The 13850-nt window shown below is 39.0% G+C and overlaps 1 protein-coding gene and 1 pseudogene across 1 annotated transcript; one reads left to right on the top strand and one right to left on the bottom strand.

Annotated features, from left to right (window-relative positions):
- Nucleotides 1-2918: 2918 nt before the first annotated feature.
- Nucleotides 2919-4072, bottom strand: LOC122219173 (trace amine-associated receptor 6-like). The gene is given in 1 exon segment (XM_042937409.1): nt 2919-4072. A coding segment is annotated over 1 exon segment (1026 nt). The 5' UTR covers nt 4012-4072; the 3' UTR covers nt 2919-2985.
- Nucleotides 4073-9207: 5135 nt separating this feature from the next.
- Nucleotides 9208-12144, top strand: LOC122220766 (annotated as a pseudogene).
- The last annotated feature ends 1706 nt before the right edge of the window (nt 12145-13850 follow it).

Raw genomic sequence — 13850 nt, forward strand, 5'->3', positions numbered from 1 at the left:
CATTCCCTGAATACTTTGAAAGAGTCCCCTCTCTGCCATAGCCATAGGACTGAGTTTCTGAGAACCAAGCCCCAGGCCCAATTCTATAGCTGGCTGAATTACCATGCAAGCTGAATTCTCAAACTCCCAGAGCATCTTTTGCTAAAATTCTGGCATTGGTTAGGAAATAAAGATTCTAGATATTAGAATGTTGACCTATGGCAGGTCCTGATAAAACTGATTACCCCTGCCCTCTAATTCTCACAAGCCTTTCTCTGCTGGAAGAGGCAGCTGGTCCACTTCTGCCTGAGGAGGTCACTCTCCTTTGTTTCAAAAAGCTATAATGGCCTTCCCTGGGGAAATTGCCTTACAGTGCACCACTGACCCTCCTCAGGACTTCCCCTAACACCTTTTCTTGCCTCCAGAACTGTAATTACACTCAATTCCAGCAGCCCCAAAGAGAGAAGTACAAAGTGTGATCCATGAAAATGTGCAACTCAAAACAATATTAAAAATATTTTGATAACATTAAGATGTAACTCTTAAGATACTTTAACCACTTTTAAGAGGTACTTCCTAAAATATACCAATGCAGCTACAATTCAGTTTCCTTACGTAAGACAAAATATGCTAGGGATATATACTCGAAGAAAATCCTCATTTGATTAAAACAAGCAAACAGACAAACCTGACTCAGTACTCAAGTAAAACAGATGTTGTGAAATAGTAATGTCAATTTTGATACGTTAATTTTTCATCACAAACACCGCAATGATAAAGATAAATGACACAGTAATCCCTCCATATATACACACATTGTCCATTATACATAAAGTTAGACTTTAAAAGAGCATATGGAAATATACATATGTAGGGGCCATATTACTTATACTGTTATGTAATCTGGGGTTTTACAATCAGGGTGTTTGGGTTTTGTTTTATTTTTATTTTATTTTATTTTTAATGGTTTTTTTTTTTTTTTTTTTTTTGAGACAGAGAGAGACAGAGCATGAACGGGGGAGGGTCAGAGAGAGGGAGACACAGAATCTGAAACAGGCTCCAGGCTCTGAGCTGTCAGCACAGAGCCCGACGCGGGGCTCGAACTCACGGACCGCGAGATCATGACCTGAGCCGAAGTCGGCCTCTTAACCGACTGAGCCACCTAGGCGCCCCTGTTTTATTTTGATTTTAGTCAAAAAATATATTGTGGTTGTTTTTCCATGTCAATTTACACAGAACTCATTAGCACTTTTTAACAGTTTCATAATGTTCCATTACATAGGTGGAGCATAATTTATTTAATTTATCCCATATTGACCTTGGCTTTTCCCAGTTAATAATTAAAAGTTATACAATGAACGTTATTGTCATGTTTGCTTTATGGGCTGGCTCTTTTCTTAAGATTACTTTCTAGAAATGGAGCTATAGAGTCAAGTGACATGTATGTTTTAATTTTTTTTTAAATTTTTTTAATGTTTCTTTTGAGACAGAGAGAGAGAGAAAAAGAGAGAGAGAGAGGGAGTGCAAGCAGGGGAGGGGCAGAGAGAGAGGGAGACACAGAATCTGAAGCAGGCTCCAGGCTCTGAGGGGTCAGCACAGAGCCCAGCCGTGGGGCTGGAACTCATGAGCCGTGAGATCATGACATGAGCTGAAGTTGGATGCTCAATCGACTGAGCCACCCAGGCACCCCTTAAATTTTTAATTCCTCTCAGAAAGGAGATACTAAGTTATAGTCTCCCAAGATGTATGTAATTATAATCTACTTGCATGAAAGTATCCAATTTCCCATACTCTAATATCGGGTATTATAGAGACTTCAAATATTTGCCAAATTGGTATATTATACCATATCACACATTCATTAGCATTTAAAAGTTATTTTTAGATTTGCATTTTAATGTGTTTATTAAACATTCGTATATTTTTTCTCTGTGGAATCACCAGTCATATGCCCAGTCAGGTGTTAACCTTGTCTTACTGTTTTGTTAAAGCCTTTACATGTTTAAATCTATTAACCTTCACCATGTGTGCTGCCCAGACTTTTCCAAGTGTAACTTTTTAATTTTTCCCGAACTAGGCTTCGTTTCCTTTGAATTAAAAAAAAATTAAATTGAGTGCTTGAATCTATACAGATGTTCAGTCATGATTTCTACCATGAAAAATTCTAAAAACACTAGTTTTTTTTAACATCTGGAAATACTAGTTTTGATTTTGTTCATGATATGAGGCAAGATGCTGAACATTCTTTTCCAAAAAGCTGTATGCCACACCATCACTTCTTAAATAATCCATTCTTTCTCCATAACTTGCAATGCATTGTTATTTTTGTCATCAACAATGTACTACTTTGGATATTTTTTATAGAAAAAAAAATGCCAGAAAAATGCCCTCCACAACAGCAGAAAGGTGAAATAGCTCACCGCGCAGGGTGAGAAAACGGTCCCATGAAAGAACAATCACCAGTGTGGAAATTGCATCATCTGTTCAGAATTATTCCGTAAAATATGCCCCAAAATATAAAACACGAGTCCATTTCGGAGTCTGAAATAAGCCTCAGAGAACTATAGGAGCTACAGAAAAAGACCAGACCCAAGAAACAAGCTGCTTAAAATGGAAGTCAAGTGCTCAGAGTCCAGAGATGACAGGGACAGCAAGACTTTCACAGGGAACATGGAACCAGGCAACCTTTGAAGGTGACACAAGGGTAAGCCTAACGAGAGGCCTTGAAAAGGAAAATAATTAACAACTGACAAAGCAGGGAATGCACAGATTTGAAGACACTAGAAAATATGAACTTATGTCAGCCGTTTTTTAGTAAACATATTTCTTTCAAATGCTTAAAGGTGTTCACTGAGAAAGTAAAAACATAAAATTATGCTCCTGAAACTGTGGCATTATTTCTCCTCTGCAGTTTGATGGGTCATCTTCATACAGCATGATTCATGCCACAGTTCTGGGGAATTTCGCACTAGAGCAACAGATTCCTCGATTTGAAATTTAGGATCATTAAGAAAACAGGCTTATGGCTGAGGAACTGTCTTTTAATACTTGACCACTTATAATGAGTTTTACTGCTCTCCTAAACCAAGGGTAAAACAAAGCATAGATCAAAGGATTTACCGCAGAGTTATAATAAGCGAACCAGCAAAGTATCTCATAAACATAAGAAGGTGTTATAAACCCCCCAAACGAATCAATGAATGAATCAATCATGTACGGTAATCAGGAGATCAAAAATGCTACCACCGTGATACCCAGGGTTTTAGCTGCTTTTCTCTCTCTCTTACTCACCCTGGTTTTGTATGTCCCTGATGCTTCTGTTTTGCTACTAATGTTTTCAATCTTTATAGCCTGTTTTCTAGCCACAAGAAAAATGTTACTGTACAGCATCATCATTACAAAAGTAGGTGTGAAAAATAATAGCAAATCTATCAAAATCCAAAACTGATTTATAAGTGGCCGACAACCGCCTACGCAGCTGAGGGCACTTACTAATTCCTCCAGCCCGTCATCATGAACACCTGTGAAGAACACGGCACCGCTGTATACAAGGGGCAGGATCCAGGAGATGCCGATGCATGTCCCCGACACGGACACCGTGAACTTGGTAGGATAGACCAGAGGCTCAGTAACAGCGATGTACCTGTCGATGGAGATGAAACACAGATGGAAGAGAGAAGAGTAACAAAACGCCACATCGAAGCAACTGTGCAGGCTACAAAAGCTGGCCCCAAAGTACCAGCAGCCCTCCACAGACCTGACCATGCTGAAGGGCATGACGGTCACCCCCACCAGAAAGTCAGCACAGGCCAGAGAGGCGATGAGAAAATTGGTTGGCGAGTGCAGCTGCTTGAAATGCAGGATTGAAATCACCACCAGGAGGTTTCCAAAAGCGGCCAGCACAGCCCCCAAGCTGAACAGTGTGTAGAGAATGAGCCGGGGTCCGGGCGAGTAGGGGGCTTTCGCGCAGGATCCGGTCACGTTCTGGTAGCAGAGCTGCTCGGATGCAGCGGGGGACGGGTTGGTGCTCATGGTGCTGCTGCAAACAGCTTGTAAACGTGGAGAAGTTCTGCCCTTGGCCAGTCGCACCAAGCAGAGCGGTTTCTTATTTCCTAAGGCGGAGAAAAGATCTTTTTAACTGATACCCCTGTTGTAGTTATCAGATATTATCACTGTGCCCTGTCATATGCATTTTATTTTAAGCTCACAACATATAAAATAGTACTATGTTCAATTTAAATGCTCAGTAAATCTTAGCTATTAGTATCATTTTTATTTTTACTCTTTGGCATGTAGTAATTGGCATGTAGAGCCAATTTTTTTAATCCAATACGAATTTTACTTCACGTAAGACTGTGGCAAATTTGCTTTTGCCACAAAAGATTTTGTTTATCTTGCAACTTATCGAACGTCTTTTATTACCTGCTCTTGATATAGGGGATATTCCTTTTTGCCAGTTAGCGATAATTGTGTGACTTGTGTTTTATTAGTTACCTTTTACTGCCACCCCCCACAAAACTGTCTGTGACGTTAATGACAAAAAAGATCCCAAGAAGCACCACCAAATCCCATGTCTCAAGTCATCGCAAATCAACTGGAGTCCCTGTAGTGCAAGGTGTGAATAGAGAGCAGAAACTTAATATTCTCCACTTAAAATTCATATTTTGGCATAGAATAGCCTCCATACTAAAACCCAACAGAGACTATGTGAAAAACATAAACGAAAGGACACCTCACTCATATAAATAAATGCAAAAATCCTGAACAGAAGTTTAACAAACCAAACCTAGAAATATATGAAATGATAATGCATCATGATTGGAGTCGATACAAAGAAGGGAAGTTTGCCTTAACATTAGAAAGTAAAATAATACAATTCTCCATTTTAACATATCTGAAGGAGGAAAGCAAATTATATAAAGTTCAACACTTATTCATTACTGAAAAAATTCTTAGCGGAGAGCCAGGGTGGCTCAATTGGTTAAGCATCCGACTTTGGCTCAGGTCGTGATTTCATGGTTCATGGGTTCAAGCCCCACGTCGGGCTCTGCGCTGACAGCTTGGAGCCTGGAGCCTGCTTCAGATTCTGTGTCTCCCTCTCTCTCTTTCTGCCCCTCCCCTATTTGTGCTTCTCTCTCTCTCTCAAAAATGAATAAATAAACATTTAAAACATTTTAGCAAAATAAAAATACAAGAAATCTTTGTAGGTATAAAGGTCTCTACTGAAAATTCCTATTACATATAATTTACTCCAAAGTGCTATTTGAGAGCATTCTCTTTGAGTGACAAGGCAAAGATGCTTCCGTAATCACAAGATTCAGAGGGTAAGTCCTCCCACAATACCCATAAATTCATGTGCAGTCCAATCATTCATGCATGCATTGTTCATGCTTATTTATTTAGCATCTATTTGTATCAGGGTCTTGAACATACAAGAATAAGCAAGGAATATGTCCTGCACTTCGGGGGTATCCATGTTAATATGAGAGACAGACGTAAAACAATAACAGTTCACTGCGCTCTGAGTTAAAGTTGACACATGTAAAAAGGGTAAAGTGAAAAATGACATCAGCAACTAATAGAATTGGGTGAATACATAGAATTCACTGGGGGTATAGATTGAGAGCCAGATCTAGAAGGCTCTTAATACCTTCCAGGAAGGTATTAATATAAAGAACAGGGAAAGTTTCAAAACTCTGCACAGCTTTGAACACCCCAATGATCATTTTAGATTTTATCCTATGACTAGTGCATGCAGGTAAAGAAAACATATTAGCAGGTGAAGATCTCAACTACCACAGAAGGTAATTTTCTTGATTTTTCTGTAACTTATCTTTACCTCTCTTAAAAACCCCCATGTCATGGAATGCAGTAGACTTAAGTTCAGTCAATTTGGGTTTCCCACTCTCTTCTCCCAGAGTAGGTATGTAGTCTGCCTCATTTCCACACGAATCGATTAGGATTGTGTCTGTAAGTGTCTTCTAGGATGAAATGGCCATCTATCTCCAAATGGAAAAATGGATGTACACACAACCCGAAACTCTGCATAATGTGCTTAACAATAGCCGCCTCTAGACTATGAATCCGATGTCTCTTCTGTGTGTTCCAGACCACCCACGTGTGGCACAGTGAGGGGCATGTTGCTTTAGCTTTTTCAGATTTCACAGCCAATGTACCCTCATCAGTCTTTCCTCTATCTCCAAGAAAAATGCCACTTTTGTTGAAATTGAGATATTAATTGGGGGTCTTAGTTCTCTGCCTTCAAGGCCTTCCTTTTCGGCGTCCTCAGCTAAGACTTGGAGATTTATGTGAGAGTAGTCTGTCATTTTCTCTCTAGTTTTCCTCCCCTCCTTCCATCATCTCTCCCCTCCCCTCAGCCTCTGCTAATTACTTTCAGGATATTGAAAACATGCTGAAGTTCTCTTTCAACTCTGTCTCATCATAGCAATCAGGTATTTCTCAGCCTACTATAACTGCAGAGCACCTACCTAACGTCTTTGTATGAACATTCTTACAATTCGGATAATAGCTCATTATCAGATTGTTATGGCTTTTAACAATCTGTTTTACAGAAATCCTTCCTAAAACATTACAGAAATGCCGGAAAAACCCACAAGTATCTTCGTGAATCACAGGGCACAGATTCAGGTATGCAAAACATGCTACCGTATTGTTAAGGCAACTATCACTATAACAGTAGCAAACAGCTTTTGAACACTTGCTATATCTAAGTGTTTTATACGTATTAAATCATTAAATTGTCACAGCAAGAACACATGAAGTCATCATGGCTATTTTACTGAAACACTACAAGTTAATCATGTGCCCAGGGTAAACGTCTAGTAAATGGCGAGCTGGGGATTTGCATCCAAGCAATTTAGCTCCAGATTTTGTGTTCTCTGTGCTCTACAATTATAAATTTACCTCATTTCTGAGCCAAGCTCCCTAACCTCCAGGTGATAGAAACTTCCTGTCAATCTGGGTTTTCTCTACCTTCCCTACTCTGTCAGTCACCCATCAACAGTGATTCTGTGGATTAGAGATCTGATCTGGGTGACCATCTACCTACAATGATGTCCAATAAGATGCCCTTCCTGGTCTCTGGACTTTGGTGCTCTTCTGTCACAGAGTAGTCATTCCTCATATCTGACAGCAAGGCTCCTTTAATTCTTACTTTTATCGGCCAATTCCAGTGCCTTTCTCAGAAGAATTCAGCTACGCTTGTGGCATCACAGGCAGTCAAACATTTGGTGGGGTTTCGAGGACCTGTCATGACTCCATGGCACCCTCAGGGGCTCAGGAATTTTACTGTCCTTGTACCATGCAGAGCAGTGGGGTGCTCTGTGGTGCTGTCTCAAGTTGTATGCTCAGACAGCCTATGTAGCCATTTTTGCCCCGTGAGCTCTGCACAAGGAAGGAGAATGAGTTTCCCTTGCACTTGGATCTTTTCCCCTTAAACCTACCTGACTATATTAGTTTCCTGTGGTTACTGTAACAAATTACCACCGCCCCTGATGGTTTAACACAACACAAATTTATTCTCTTAGAATTCTGGAGGGCAGAAACATGGAATCAGTTGTACTGAACCAAAATCAATGTGCCTACATAGTCTCACGCCCTCTGGAGGGTCTGGGGGAGAATCCATCCTGGCCTCTTCCGGCTTCCGCTGGCTGCTGGCACTCCTTTGCTTCTGGCCCCAACACTCCAATCTCTACCTGTGTGGTCACACTGCCTTCTTGGTGTGTGTCAGCTCCCTGTGCTTCTTTCTTATAAGGACACTTGAGATAGCATTTAGGGCCCTCCCAGTTAATCCAGGATGATTCTTCCATGTCAAGATTTTTAATTTAGTCACATCTGCAAAAATATTTTTTTCCAAACAGGATTAACAGTGGCAGGTTCCAAGTATTAGGATATGGATCTCTTTCAAGGGGCCATTATTCAACCAACTGCACTGGCATGTCAATTTTTGCCCTTTCTCAACCCTCTCCCAGAGAGGGAGAGATGGGGCTCTCCTGTCTCAGAGATCCCCACTACTTTCTCCCTTATTTTGGCCATCCAATTATCTTTCCTACTCTTATTCTGGAATATAGGGAAATTTTGATAGTGTGCATAACTTCCTCAAATCCAGTGACTATCAGCTCTTTCTTTTCTGAACAGGGCTTTGGCTTTTAAGGTTAAAGTGCTTGGGAAAAAAAAAAAAATCTGTCTTGCTCATTTCAACTAAATCAATTAGAGCACAAGAGATGTTCCAAAGAGTTTTTTCCAAGTTTATCTTTTCTAAACTTTATTAGATGGAAATTTTAAGTTTATGTTAAATCTTCCAAAATTTTCCATTTGAAACTATGAAAGTACTCAGTATTTTTTCTAAATTTTTATGGTTTTGAATTAAAAAAATTTTTTTAATGTTTATTTTTGAGACAGAGAGAGAGAGACAGAATATGAGTGGGGGAGGGGCAGAGAGAGAAAGAGACACAGAATCTGAAGCAGGCTCCAGGCTCTGAGCTGTCAGTACAGAGCCCAACGCGGGGCTCAAACCCACAAGCTGTGAGATCATGACCTGAGCTAAAGTTGAATGCTTAACCGACTGAGCCACCCCGGCACCCCTATGGTTTTGTATTTTATACTCAGATCTGTCCCAGGGGAACATCTATCTATTTAGATACAGATATAAATATAGATATAGATATAGATATAGATATAGATATAGATATATAGATATATAGATATAGATATAGATATTCAAGTGTTTGTAGAGGAAGGATATAACTTTTTTCCTCCAAGGTAAATGTCCAAACATAATTTGTTGAATATATCATCTTCTATAAATATATGACATTGTAAGTTTGCATTATAACCAACAGTGACAATATTTATAATATGTTATGACAGGCAACTATTCCCACGTGATGTTGAAGAAGTGAAGTGAAATAAACATGTTGGAAAGATAGTTATTGTTATAAATACATCATTTTGTCAATTTCACAATGGAGAGATGTCCTAAGGAGAATGTCCCTTAAACATCAAATCTCAGGCTTGAGTCAGATCTGAATTGGATGTCTGATTCCCTTGCTGTTGGAAGAGCATTGGTGAACAAGAGGAACTCCACTCCTCGCTAGAGCATGAAACAGAGGGAGCTGAGGAGATTTAAGACAAGAACTCCAGCAAAAGAAAATGCTGGAATGAAAGTTGGTCGAAAAACACAAGAGTCTAGGGGAAGGCCAAGAGCACATGACATTAATAGAGAAGAGGAAGAAGAAAATGAGCATTGAAAGTAACAGGGAGGTAACCGTGAAAGGTGAAAATACCAAGAAATCACACCCCCAGAAGGCTGGGAAGTGGAAAAGTAACAGGACAAGAAGTGGGCAGAATCAGCAGTAGGAAGTAGGTCTGTTCACCACGTCAGTAAATCTGTCTGTGGCAGATGCTTGGAAAAGCTCACTTTAAGCAATGTTTGATTAAATCTGAGGAAGACTTTTTTCAAATTTGATGTCATATTCATACACTGTATCCCATGTCATAAAACACGGAAAATTCCCAACATCTCACAAATACCTCAATTTTAAGTTTAGGCTGATCTTGAAAACACATTTGTGGCGGAGAAGCTACCCTGTAGTTCCTGAGCAGTTAGGTTGTTTGACTTCTCTCCAAATCTCAGGGTAAATAAAACCAAAGATTTGGCCCTGAAGTTTGAAATCCAGGTCTAAAAGTTTGTTACCAATTTGAACGAGTCTTCTCCTATTTTATTATAATCATTGATACATTTGAGTTTAAGTCAACTATCTTAGTATTTTTCTTCATTCTTCACATTTTGTCTTTGTTCTTTTATCATTCTGGACTCATTTTAAATTATTATTTTTATTATTCACTCTTTCTCCTATGAAATTATAAATTGGACTAACATATTATTCTGTTGGAATCCTGGAGTTTTAATATGTATCCCTGATTAATTAAATTCTCCAATAAGTTAATAATTTTGCCAAGTCAGGGCAATGCAAAAGCTTGCCAGGAATTTCAATATATACTTTAACTCCGTTTGTCTTGGCCATTTTATTGATACTGCGGTCATTTATTTTAATTCTGCATATAATTTAAGTCAAAAAGACATTTATTTTTACTTTTAACATTCATTTTATTTTTCCGATATTGACACTCTGTGGCACACTTCGTTACTTCCCACACTACAGTGTTTCCTCTGGGATTAGTTTTTTTCTGCCTTGAAAACTCCTTTAGTTTTTTCCTTTTGTGTTGGTATGCTGGCAATGAAGATTCTTGGGTTTTGTTTATCTAAAAATATTTTTATTTTGCATTCAATTTTGAAAGGTATTTATGCTAATTTCAGAATTCAAGGTTGTCAGTTATTTGTTATAAAGGCTTTAATGATCAGGGCACCTGGATGGGTAAGTCGGATAAGGGTCCAACTCTTGATTTAGGCTCATGATCTCAGGGTTCGGTTCCTGAGACGGAGCCCAGCGTTGGGCTCTGTGCTGACAGCGTGGAGCCTACTTGGGATTCTCTCCCTCTCCCTCTCTCTCTGCCCCTCTCCCTCTCATGCACACACACACACACACACACACACACTCAAATTAATAAAGAAAACATGAAAAAAGAAAAGAAAAACATTCCTAAAAATCACTGTCGAAAATAACCTACCAAGTTCACACACCTTATGCTATAGGGATTCCATGCAGGGATTTTCCCGTTGATGGCATTTATTTATCTGGAAGGACTACATGTCCTAGTAAAGCAATGCTGAGATAAGGATAAGAAGAGGTGATCCTTCAGTCCCAGAGTTACATAACGTATCAATGACTGTTGCAAAGAGAAATGCTAAAGGTAGAAAATAAAGATATTTATGACTAAAAGGAAATTTTATCAAATTAAGGCAACCAAATGTTTTTTAATTGACATCAACCCCTCAGTAATCTTTTATTATATAATTTTAATTTTATTATAGAAATCAAAAGATTTACCATTAAAATGGGAGATTGAAAAATATAATAAACATCCTATCTGATCATTCCTTTAGACATCCTTGTGGATTTTTTCCCAGATGTGTTGAGAAGTAAAATCCCACTTCCTCTGTGAAAATGAAGAAACACAGAATTCTCCACATGTAAACAGCAGCATCAGGAGCGGCACCTGTCCTCACCTGCAGCCCAGAGCTCTGCTACCAGAACATGACTCTGACCAGATCCTGCGTGAAAGCCCCCTACTCGCCCGGACCCCGGCTCATTCTCTACACACTGTTCAGCTTGGGGGCTATGCTGGCTGTTTTTGTAAACCCTCTGGTGGTGATTTCAATCCTGCATTTCAAGCAGCTGCACTCGCCAACCAATTTTCTCATCGCCTCTCTGGCCTGCGCTGACTTTCTGGTGGGGGTGACCGTCATGCCCTTCAGCATGGTCAGGTCTGTGGAGGGCTGCTGGTACTTTGGGCCAAGTTTCTGTACCTTCCACATGGGCTGTGATGTGGCATTTTGTTATTGTTCTATCTTCCACTTGTGCTTCATCTCCATCGACAGGTACATCGCTGTTACTGAGCCTCTGGTCTATCCTACCAAGTTCACGGTGTCTGTGTCAGGGGCATGCATTGGCATCTCCTGGATCCTGCCTCTTGTATACAGTGGTGCCGTGTTCTTCACAGATGCTTATGATGATGGGCTGGAGGAATTATCTAGTGCCCTCAACTGTGTAGGAGGTTGTCAGACCGTTGTAAATCAAAACTGGGTGTTGATAGGTTTTCTATCTTGCTTCATACCTATTCATAATAACTCTTTGTAGCAATATTTTTCTTATGGGTAGACAACTGGATAAAAAGGTTGAAGATACTGGGGGCAAAATAGAATTTTCATCAGCTAGTTGATTTATACCCAGAGTGGCCAAGAGAGAGTGAAAAGCAATGAAAACCCTGGGTATCACTGTGGTAGCATTTATGACTTCATGGTCACCGTATAGTGTTGACTCATTGATTGATTCTTTTATAGGCCTCATAACCCCTCCCAAAACTTATGAGATTTGCTATTGGTGCGCTTGTTATAACTCAGACATGAACCCTTTGATTTATGTTTTATTTTACCCATGGTTTCGGAAAGCCATAAAAGTTGTGAATGGTTGACTTTTCAAGGACAGTTCAGCTACCGTGAATTTGCTCTCTGAACAAACGTAAACAATTGGACTGGGAAGTTAAAGAAATCTTTACAATTTCTAAATGAAACGAGTTTTAAAAATCAACTAAGGCTATTGAGGAGAAAACAAATTACTCTTCAAATGTAATAGGGTAAATGTATTTATGAGTAAAAGGAAATTTTTTTTCCACTTGTTAAAATGTGAACTTCCTTGTCACTTCTCCAAAAGCATGTACTTTATTAATAAGTGTTAAATTTTTATTTGCTAACTACCTCAGAGCTCAGCATACCCCACTTTCTAAAAAGATTTTTCTCCCTCATTTCTTTCAGTTCACTGACTCTTCCCTTTGTTCTGATACGTCATCTATAAACATCTTCATTCTTTGATTCACTTTCCTCTTTTCTAAAAAGCTTTTTTAACTCTAGCAACCAGTCAAAACTTTCACCTGTGAATTGCATCCCAAGGTTCTTGCTGTCTTTTGGTTTGTTTCATTTCCTGAGGGAGGCTTTTGGGGAGCAGTTACATGTCTTGTGCTTAATGTCTGAGGAGAGAGATCTGAAATATTTATCTATAAATTGTGTGTAGACTAACACAGCCACTGTGTCTGATTTAGAATTAGTGGAGATCTCTTGGGGGTTGGGGGGCATTTGCAAGCATAGATATCGTTTTGACCAAGCTGTTGTGATGGCCAAACAGATTACTGTCATCTTGTGTAATTATTTCCTCCCCCAATGTAGGAAGCAGAAGCCACTGTACTTCCCGAAACGATGATAGGATGATTATTTCTCTGCTCTTCTCGCTACTGCTGTTACAACTCAGAACTGTGTAAATGGTTGGTATGGATAGGACTGTATGCTATGCTCTTGTGTTTAAACACATTGAACATTACTTTCCCATTCAGGGTAATTCGTTTTTGAAAGCAGTCTTTAGTTCTTTCTTTTCTATAACAAAACTTAATTTCAACAGAAAATTTGCTAGTTTTAGGAGATAAGTGAAATATACATCAATAAAGACATTGACATATTCACCTTGTTTTTCATTTTTGACATATGAACCACATGCCCACATTGTACCAAGTCAGTGCTAGATTATGTAGAAATGGTTATGTTTCAGAATCTGTAACTCTGGCAAGAAGCAATGTTGTTAACTGTGAAAATTTTAAAAGGATAAACACTAGTTCAACTAGATCAAGATTAACATCGATAGTGACAAGTCATGTTGATAGCAGTGTGCCCTTGTCATGATGTGATGAGAATGGCATGTTATTTCAATGTTTTTTCCCCCAAAAAACCTATAACCTCAGTGGAATCATGAGAAAAATCATTACACAAACCCTCATAGAGGACCATCCTACAAAATGCCTGACTAGTGCTCCTGAAAACTGTCAAGGTCATAACAAATAAGGGATAAAAGAAACTGTCAAGGTCTAGAGGAGCCTAAGGAGACATAACAACTAAATGTAACATAGTGTCCTAAAGGGGAACTAGAACAGAGAAAGGACATAAGGAAAACCTAAGGCAATCTGAACCATGTATGGACTTCTTACTGATACATTAATAATACTATATCAATGTTGGTTCATTAATTGTAAGAAATTTATGATACTAATCTAAATTGTTAATAATAGGAGAAATGGGGTGTAAGGTATAGAAACTCTGTACTATCTTTGCAGCTTTCCTGTAAATTTAAAATATTCTAAAATAAAATGTTTATTTTTAAAATATAGGGCACACAATTATGTGAGGA

The sequence above is a fragment of the Panthera leo genome, chromosome B2 (assembly GCF_018350215.1).
Source record: "Panthera leo isolate Ple1 chromosome B2, P.leo_Ple1_pat1.1, whole genome shotgun sequence".
Classification (NCBI taxonomy): domain Eukaryota; kingdom Metazoa; phylum Chordata; class Mammalia; order Carnivora; family Felidae; genus Panthera; species Panthera leo.